Raw genomic sequence first — 10,286 nt, forward strand, 5'->3', positions numbered from 1 at the left:
TATGCCTTCATGAGTGTTGTCATGGTATGCAAAGATGATGGCCAAAACTAACTCTGAAGTGTGTGGTACATATAATCACAATTTATAGTAACTAAGAGAATTCTGAATGGCCCATCTAGAGTCTAGTGCCCCCTCTGTAATTTTCTTTTGCATATCGAGAAGAAACGGATTGTGGGCATTTTCCTCCTTTACCAAGTCTAATAGAATAAAGCGAGGTTGGCTGATAGCATATAGAAGAGGCGGAGTCTCCAAACGTTGACAAGGCATCAACCGCCTTGTTTAACCAGCCAACGCGGGATTCCATTGTAAAGTCGAATCCTATCAATTTACTGATCCAGTGTTGTTGAGGAGAAGTCATGAGGCACTGCTTCAGCAAATATTTAAGACTGTAATGATCAGTGCGAATGAGAAATGTACGACCCCATAAGTACGGTCACCAATGTTGAACAACTTTGGCCAACCGGATTAACTCGCGCTCATATGCTGGCAATTTGTGATGTTGTACTGCCAACTATCTGTTGAAAGATGCAATAAGGTGAAAGTATTGTTGTAGAACGGTCCCAATACCCCCCACCTGATGCGCCATACTCAACATCAAATAAATCTTCAAAATTGGGAAGTTGCAGAACTGGTGCAGATGCAAGAACTAAGTTGAGATCTGAGGAGGATTGTGTTGTCAGATCATTCCAAATAAAGGAATTTTTCTTGAGGAGATTTGTCAATGGTGCTGCTAACGATCCATAATTCCTGACAATTTTTTTGTAATATCCTGCCAATCCCAAAAACCCTCTCAAAGCAGAGCTATTCATAGGTTGTGGCCAATCGACAATAGCTTGAATTTTCTCGGAATCAACCATGACCCCATCATATGAAATAATATGGCTGAGATAAGCCACATGTGATGTCACAAATGAGCATTTAAATTTATTTAAATATAATTTATGTGCATGTAACAGTTGAAATACCAATCTTAAATGCTCTAAATGTTGAGTTCCGAATTGGCTGTAAATGAGTATGTCATCAAAGAAAACAAGTACAAATTTATGAAGATAGTTGAGGAATACCTCATTGATTAATGCCTAGAATGTGGAGGGTGCATTGGATAACCCAAATGGCATGACCACAAATTCAAAATGGTCGTGATGAGTGTGGAAGGCAGTTTTCCTTGATGTTGTCTGGATGCATACAAACCTGATGATATCCAGAGCACAAGTCCAATTTGGTGAATATATATGACCCATGTAATTCATCTAGAAGCTCCTCCACCATAGGAATAGGGAACTTGTCTTTCATAGTTTGGGCATTCAAATCCAAATAATCGACACAAAATCACCATGTACCATCATGTTTCTTAACGAGGAGGACTGGTGACGAAAAAGGTGAATGGCTGCTACGAATAAGGCCATGTTGTAGCATGGCTTGGCACTGTCTTTCGATTTCATCTTTCTAGAGGTGTGGGTACCAATAAGGCCAAACTACCACCACTTTTGAGCCCTGTTTGAAACATATTCGATAGTCACAGTGCCTCAAGGGAGGCAGCCCAGAGGGCTTTTGGAACAAGTTCGAGAATTCATCCAGAAGATGTTCTATATTGTTGTCCGGATTGTCTTGTGTGTGAAGCGAATGAATGTGATGTGGCTTGTCCACGTGACTGCCCTGTAATAGTACTTGTTGTTCGCCCGTTTCAAAACTCATAGTTAAAGCAGTAAATTCCCATAAAATAGGGCCTAAGGTTTGTAACCATTTAATACCCAATACCATATCAAACCTAGCTAGAGGTATGAAAAAAAAATTCTCAATGAAAGAAAGTCGTACTGATTGAGAATTTTACTTTTTGCTAATGTCGTAGCTAGGAAATTTTTCTCCATTGGCAACCAAAATAGTTGTTGTTCAGTGTGGAAGTATCTATAGTTGAAGGTGTTGAGCAGCTATTAAACTAAGAAAACTCTGTGTACTTCTAGAATCCACAAGGCTAACAAGGTCTTGGTCCATCATTCGAGTATGGACTTGCATAATTTTGGCAGATTTTAGGCCGGTAATGGCATTCAGAGAAATTTCTGGTGCATCTTCCTCAATAAGATCATCAATCTATTGTGATTATGTGATTTCATCAACTTCTAACCATTACAACCTTTTACACTGATGCCCTGCCCTGTATGGTTCATCACAGTTGTAACATAAGTTCTTTGTCCTGCGGTCAGCCATCTCCAAACTAGTTAATTTTTTAATATACTAGGCGCGTGGGTTGTTGGATCATGTATCTGCCGTAAGAGTAGTAATGGGATTATTTATGACTTGTTGCCCTGCTGGAAAAGTTATCTGAGGGTCAGTGTTGCGCCTCCCTTGCCAACTATTGGAAGTGTTCCGGTTCCCTTGCCAAGTTGTCCTCTTCTTTTGAACTTTTTATCGAGTTTACAGTGCGCGAGCTAAATTCATTGCTCGAGCTAAGTCAACAGGTACGTGGAGCTCCACCTCTAACCTTAATGACTCACTAAGGCCCGCCGTAAATAAATTGACCTGCTGGTCTATGTGAACCATCTGACTAGCTCGTGCCAATTTTTCTTGGAACTATTTTTGATATAGTTCCACTGGGCCAGTTTGTCTTAACAACACCAAATCCCTCAAGGGGTTACTGTGGGCTGGAAGACCGAACCGTATAGTGCATAATTCCTTAAATTCTTCCCAATCCAGCACCAATCTATCCAACTTAACTTGATGAAACCAGAGTTGTGCTTCATCAAGCATGTGGAATGTGGCCAGTCCCACCTTATCAATTTCTGATGTTCTCTGATGGGTAAAAAAAAATTTGCACCTATGTAACCAAATCAAGGGGTCATCTGACCCATTAAAAGTAGGGAAGTCAAGTTTTATATACCTTGGTACGGTGCTTCCTCCTTGGTTGAAATTTCCCGTCTGGGCAAGAAAGGCAGTGCGCCTTGCAAACTGGTCTCCCCCTCTGTTGTGTGAGTTGTCCTCTCCTCTTTGTTCCGGGGTTGAGTTCCTTCCAACCGTAATATTTCCCATCATTCCAGAAAGTCTATCAATCTAGAGGTTCATATTTGGAAGTTGTTCCAACTTCTCCATGATTAGGGGAAACTTTCTTTCATTTTCTGCCTATGCCTGCTGCCCTTTGATCATCAACTCGTTTAACTCACCATTGTTGGGCTCCCCCATGTTACCCTGCTCTGATACCACGTTGTTATGGTCCTTGGCCATGGATCGAGTAACTCGGCATGGGATTGATGAATCCAACATTGTAGGAGAGTTGTTGCTCTCGGTAAGGAGTAAAAGAGTCTCTTTTTTACAGCTAGATTGTTGTTCTAGGTAAGGGTTGAGAACCCTTGCTGCTCTCAGACAAGAAGGGGTGGTCCTTGGTTGCGCACTACGGAGAGGGGTTAGGACCCTCTTGGCTTATTGCTGCTGCTCACAGCTGAGAGAGGCTAGGTGTCCCTAGCCCTACTCCTCGCTTGATTAGAGGTTGCATCACCTTTCTTAGGGTTTGCTCTTGGTATAGGGTTGGGAAGCCCCTACCCTTGCTCTAAAAGAGAGAGAGAAGCCCCCTCTTGCTACTTGGACGTAGGAGAGGTTATAGCCTCTGAATAAGCTCGGAAAAAGGGAACAAACCTTCCCCCTTTTGCCTCGGTAAGATCAATACAAAACAAAATTCAAGAGGGAAAGAATAAACTCAAAGTAAAGAGAGAACCTATACCTGGAGCTCGTCAAGGAGACCTCCCAAACCCTAGAGCTCGTGAAGGAGAACTCCAAACCCTGTTTTACCTCTCTTCTATTCCTTAAGCCTTGACATCATTAGAGTTTAGGGCTTAAAATTGATAATTCTGCCCTACGACATGTACCCTTACATACTTAATGAAAAAACTATACTTAAAAGCAATGTAAAATATGAAAGTAAAAGTAATTAACTCAGTGAGTCATTGTCGCCTCCTTTGTGTGACTTGGTGAGCTATTGAGTCCTCAATAGTATCCTATTGCATGCGAAAATTCAAATCTAAGCCAATTTTTGGCATGACTTTTTGAGTTACTAATGTTGGTTAAGTTTCCTATTGGTTTTCAAAATCTTGTTAAGATTTTACCAACTTGAGTATCTTTCCTTCCTTCAAAGTTTATTTTTTTTAACCTCATATAACATTAGTTTCCTTAAGAAAAGTCTTACCCATTATGAGTTTAGTTTCCTTTTTTTGACAAAGTCTAAAAATTTTGAATTACAAAGTCTTGTTTGCTCATTCTAAATTTCAAATCATAGTGTCCTAAAACATCCCTTATTCCAAAATTTATCTTTTGAATATTTCTTTCCAAATTGGTCTAATTTTGTTAAAAAGTAATTGCCTTGTATGAGAAGTCTATGTTTAGAATGTTTGCATTATTATGTTCCATCTCAAAACTTTCTTATTTGGGTTTTTTAAGTTTCCTTAATCATCAAGTTCATAAAGGAATTGTTTTTTTACCTCCCTCTTGAGTAAAACCTGGTAACTTTTTATCCATTTATTGGTCTAAAAGTGTCATCTTACTTGGATGTATGAAGAGTTGCATTGTGCACCTAAGTATGAAAGTTCCTATCTTTTTGTTCACACCCTTAATTCCTTGAAGGACTTTCTTCAATTTGTTTTTTTTTAAATCTCTTCAAAGTAATGCATATAAACCCACTACCTAAAAACTATAGGAGTGTGCCCAACATCCAACTTAGTCAAGTCTTTTTATTCTTCACCTAATAGGTGTTTTTTGTTTGAGCTACCCTTAGAAGGTGAGTAGTCTCTATGTTGTGCCCTAAAGTTGGGCCATTTTTCCGCCATTGAAATTGAGCGGAGTGCATTTTAGATTACAATTGTTTAACTGGTGTATGGAGTTTTGTTGTATGACTAGGAGTGATTTTCTTTCTCTCACCATTATATTGTGCAAGTTGTGTCTCTTGGTAAAGAATAAAGAGATCCCTAGCTTGAGGGAGAGAAATAGAAGAAGAAGTACAAGAAATAGAAAACCAACGATGAAGAATTCCACGTGTTACGGTACTCAAGATTTGTGTGGCTAGAATATCTAAGTAACGCAGAGACAAGATGAGAACAAGACGAGAACAAGATGAAGATTACAAGCAAGATGCGAAGTAGAGCAAGATGAATCAAAGCAACACAATCAAAATTTCTTTTGCAAGGCTGCACTTCCCACACTCTTCATGGTCATGGAAGAGAACCAGTATGGAAGCATTGCACCCACATTCAACCCAATGAAGACTTTAGGTGTCATAACCTCCCCTACGAAAAATTTAGCACGGCTCACAAAGGCACCAAGGAGAGCCAAAGACACCAGGGCAGCTGAACCAATGGCAAACCCCTTTCCAATAGCAGTAGTAGTGGTTCCAGCGGCATCAAGGGTATTAATTCTTTCGTATATCTTGTGCCTCATGCTAGCCATCTCAACAATACCTCGAGCCTTGTCAATAATGGGACCATATGCATCAATGGCCAAACCAGTAGCAATGGCGCTCAGCATTCCAAGAGCTACCACCGCAATGCCATACATGGCAGTAAGGCTAAAGTTGACAAAAATGCTGACAACAATAGCAAAAACGGGAATAATGACAAACTTATATACCAGAGCAAGCCCGAAGATCACATTTGTTGCAGCGCCTGTCCGATAGGAATTAGCAACATCTTGCATAGGGCTGTAAGTATTGCTAGTGTAATACTTTGTTGTGTATCCAATAAGGAGTCCAACCCACAATCCAATAGCAACACAGAAAAAGAAGTGCCAATTCTGAACTGGTTTCGAGACTCCAAAATCATAGAGGGTGAAGTTGGGTGGCAGAGCAATGTAGCTGACAATTGCAATCCAAACAGTCATAAGAATGGTGGAGATTAGAAGTTGTCGCTTAAATGAAGGGTCATAGCCAGAGAGGAGCATTTTATCAGCTGTGTGAATTGCACACTCCTCTAAATCTGCTTTAGCAATTGCATTAATCAATGATGACCTGGTGACAACATTAGGAAGAACACCATCTGAGACCGTCTCTTCTTTTATTTTCCATGCCAATTGCCACAATGTGGCATCTACAAAAACCTTGATAATTGTGATATAGGTGATGGCATGCATTTTGCAAGCTCCAACTGCTGCCATATGTCTTACTTCCTCATAAATGTCTTGTGCCCTCACTACACTCCCAGCCAAACAATAGGCATTAAGGAGGATGGTATATGTCACCAGATCAACAGGGACATGTACTATTGGCATTTGCTTGTAGATATGCATTGTATAGCTCAAATGACGGCCATGTACATTCATGAGGCTTAACTGAATAAAATCTTGAACAAAAATTCCATACCTGATGATGATATGAACAACCACCAATATAATTTTTCTGTTGAATTATTTTCTCCATCCATAGACCAATATGGTTTAGGACTGAGTTGGCAGTAGCCACGTCACCATACTTCTTCTGAGATGACTCACGAAGAGCAATTAGTGCTCTCTGGTGACTTGTTGTAGCAACAACAGAGAAGTTGGCATTCATTGCCTTCGCCAATGGAAGCCTTCCCATTGAGATAGAGTGCAAAATTGCCAATTCTCTGCATGTCTTGCTATCAAATACTTGGTTGGTCTCTCTTTCCCAACCCAATTGGGTGGGGGCATAGATAGGAAGGACACGAGACACTGTGATAGGACTCATGACCTGTTGTCTTGTCAAAGACATCTAGTGCTTCCACTGCCTTCTCGTTTTGGTAGAATCTGACTATCATGATGTTCCAAATACCCACATCTCGAAAGGGCATTTTAGTAATTTTTGGAAAAAACTGGGAATATCCCAAAACTTGGAATACATATTAATCAAAGAAGGGTCCACGAAGACATCATTTTCGAAACCCAACTTCAAAACCAAGCAGTGGACATTTTTGCCGCAACACCTCAGTAGATGTCAAGACCACTGGTCTTGACAAACAGAAATTGCCATTTACCTGATTACATGAATGCAATTGAGGGAGGCTCAATAAATCTAAGAACATCGAACATTTCAATTATAATCCCATTTTCTGCATGGGACTCTTCAAGGCATTAGCACCATAAAAGCTAGTTATGATAATGGCTGAAATTACAGTCGGGCTGGCATCAACTTTTGACGGTGAAACACTTGAAAATGAACACCTTCCGACCTCAGATGATTGATGCTGAACAACTGACAAATCAGAAGCCAAAGGGGCATGCTTTCCACACTGAGGCCTCAATCTATTACCCTCACTGCTTGTCTCTAATTCTTTCAATTGAGCAAGCTTTGTAACTTTAAAGTTGGAGCCAGAACTATCATCTATATCAATTTTTTAAAAAGGGGCATGCTTTTCTTTCCGAGAACTAGATCTACATGTATCACTTTTAGCCAACTCCTTTGCAGGTACAAAATTTTAATTTCGAGAACTTGATCTAAGCTGGTGATTTACAGGCAAATCCTTCAATGAGTCAGCTTTAATATTTTTCTCGGGCAATTTATCGAACAACTCCCTTGTAGCCCCCATATCACCATACTTTGCATCACCGTACACCATATAATTCCAAGAACCCATTGTAGTAATTGTTCCTGGAACAACCAACTTGTCCACAATGAAATCTTTGAAGCCAAATTTTCCATAACTACGAGAAGAAGCATCCAAACTGCCCTCATACAGCTGTTGATTGGTATCCCACGACAGAGTATGCACTTCCCCAATTTGTACACGCAAGGCAGAGGGATTTGAAGACTCACCAGTGATAACCGTGGCGTTTAGAATCTCAGCTTCAATTAGCTCATTTTCTGTTATGAGATTTTTGAAAAGGAGTTTCGCCCTTGAATAAGAGTCATCCCCATCAACGATTCCCACATAGGACTTCAGTTTGGAATTATTTCGAAAAATAGAGTTGACGTTCCAGGAAATTTCATCTTCCTCAACAGTATCGTCCTCCTCCGTTTCCGAAACTGACGTGTCTACTTTCTCACCAGAGCTCACTTCCTTGGTCTGGATTTCTTGAGGTTCCAAAACTGAGGGCAACACATTTGTAACGCTTGTTGGCGCTCGACTTCCCTCCCCTCTTCGGTCTGGGTTTTGGTTTATTCTATCCACTATCTCTATCAACCTACTCGTGAGTAGGTCGAGTTGCTACCTAAATGTGGTCTTCCATGCTGCCTCTCGCGCTTCATCTTCTGCCTGCCATGTTGCCCGCATTTCTACCATTCGCACCTCTCTTTCTGCCCATATCTCTCTGGCTATTATTCGCCGCTTGTCACTCCTAGACGAATCACCCATGTTCAAGCTCTGATACCACGTTATTATAGTCTCGGATCTAACACAACGATTCGTAGGGAAGAAGAAGAGAAGAAAAGAAAATCAAGCTGAAGGGAAGTTTGAAAACCCTAGGTTCATTGAGGAGAATACACACCCCTGAGCTCCTAAAACCCATTTTTCTCTTGATTGGTTCATATCTCTACAATGATATTTGAATACTAAAAATGATGTATTAACAAAAAGGATTTGAGTCTATTTTCCAATGTAAAATTAATTTTATTAGTATGAGTTTGTTGCAAAGAGAAATTAACATCTGAGTAGCAAAGCAGCAAGAAAGGTTTGAGTGACAACAAAATGCTTTATTTTTTTTAGGCATTTAATCCCATCAATAATGATACTTTATATAGAAAATTAGATATCTAAGGAAAGATCTTTGAGTCTTTTTTCTTTAAAAATATGTCGTTTGTGATTCTGAACTATATTTTTGGAGATATATTTGAAGAAGTGAAGGTCAGTTCGGTAAAAAAATTCTCCTTTTTCCTATTTTTCTCCTTTTACTTCTCTGTGCATTGACATGAATTTAGTTCTCTTTTCTCATAGAGTATTAGTTTTTTTATACATATTTCCCTTTTAATCAAAGAGCTTTGGTTAGACTTAAGCACTCCATGTTGATATCTATTAACTTGGTTTTAAGGGAAGATGACACGAGGCAATTTGGCCCAGGGTCTCCTCTCTAGTGTTAGTTGGCTTGTTTGTATTAATGGTGCATCTTCTGTATCGTCATCTCCAAAAGTTACTCTCACCCTTTAGAAACTTCTTCGAGGTCATACTGGGTCCAACTTGTTTGTTATTTTTACAACTCTATTATTACATTCTCTCCCTTTTTTAAAAAAAAAACAAAGAAGTTCAATTCATTATTGAGTTGATGAGCAAATTCTTATAATTTTCTTTAGAAACTCAATTTGAAGTACAATATTGCATTGTCACCTCCTATCTAAAGTTTTTAGATTTGTTTAGAAGTATGATTATTGCACATCCGCCTCATTTCGGTTAAAGTATAATTATTACTATCGTTGTTTTCCTCTAGTATTTATTTAATTTATCATATTTTATTTTTCATCACTTCAGAACAATGCCTACCTACTACCTATAAAGTATATGAGTACGTTCAATATCCATCGTGAGTCAAGTGTTTTTATTCTTCACCCAAAATGTGATTTTCGTTTGAGTTACCTTTAAAAAGTAAGTAGTCACTTTTTTTCTACCTAAAATTAGGTTTTTTTGCATTTAAAATTGAGCAAAGTTTTTTTCGGACTATGAATGTTTTGAATAGTATATAAAGTTTTTTTTTCATATGGCGAGGAGTAATTTTCTTCTCCCATATTTATTTTATCCAAGCTAGGTCTCAGTGTTTTTATAATCAAAATTTATAATGACTACTTGTTATGGTCCCTCGCCATGGATCTAGTAACTCGGCGAAATACTGATGAATCCAGCACGTACACGGGTTTACTCTCCGTAAAGAACCAAGAATTTCGTCTCCAACCACTCTAAGTTGGAAACAGAATTCTTTTTCTCTCACAAATGAGTTCAGACACTATTCACGCACAGGTAATTTAATAATAAAACTCAACCTTATGAACTTAGGAAAATCAATCTCAATTTACCTTTTTTAACTTAGGTAAATCATATCCCCTATTTTTGCCGTGAAATACCCTGTTTCGTCGTGAAGGAAGAAGAGTTCTTCTTCCCGGATAGGGTTCGATTCTCTTCCTTCGTCTTCCATCCTCGGTTCCGTGAATGAAGCAAGCCTCTTGCCGTCACGATGAAGCAGCAATTCCTCCGCCCTCGTCTCGGCTGAAGAAGGGGTTCACGCAACCCTTCTTCCTCCTTAGTTCCGTGAAACACCAGGTTTCTCTCCACCCCGTCAGGTAGAGATTTCCGGTTATCTTCCCTTCTCAACCTTCCCAACCCACTCACACAAGCTCTAACGCCGAAGGAAAGGTTCACGCCCAAAATCCCAGAAGT

The 10,286-nt window shown here is 39.5% G+C and overlaps 1 protein-coding gene across 1 annotated transcript; it reads right to left on the bottom strand.

Annotated features, from left to right (window-relative positions):
- Positions 1-5,145: 5,145 nt before the first annotated feature.
- On the bottom strand, positions 5,146-6,258 carry LOC137935324 (pyrophosphate-energized vacuolar membrane proton pump-like). Its single transcript, XM_068779995.1, has one exon. The coding sequence runs from the start codon at positions 6,256-6,258 to the stop codon at positions 5,146-5,148; it is 1,113 nt and encodes a 370-aa protein (XP_068636096.1).
- Positions 6,259-10,286: the final 4,028 nt, after the last annotated feature.

Source organism: Aristolochia californica, unplaced genomic scaffold, assembly GCF_029961685.1.
Source record: "Aristolochia californica isolate CCGP_79_NKW_82.1479 unplaced genomic scaffold, dmAriCali1.0.hap1 SCAF_6, whole genome shotgun sequence".
NCBI classification, from domain to species: domain Eukaryota; kingdom Viridiplantae; phylum Streptophyta; class Magnoliopsida; order Piperales; family Aristolochiaceae; genus Aristolochia; species Aristolochia californica.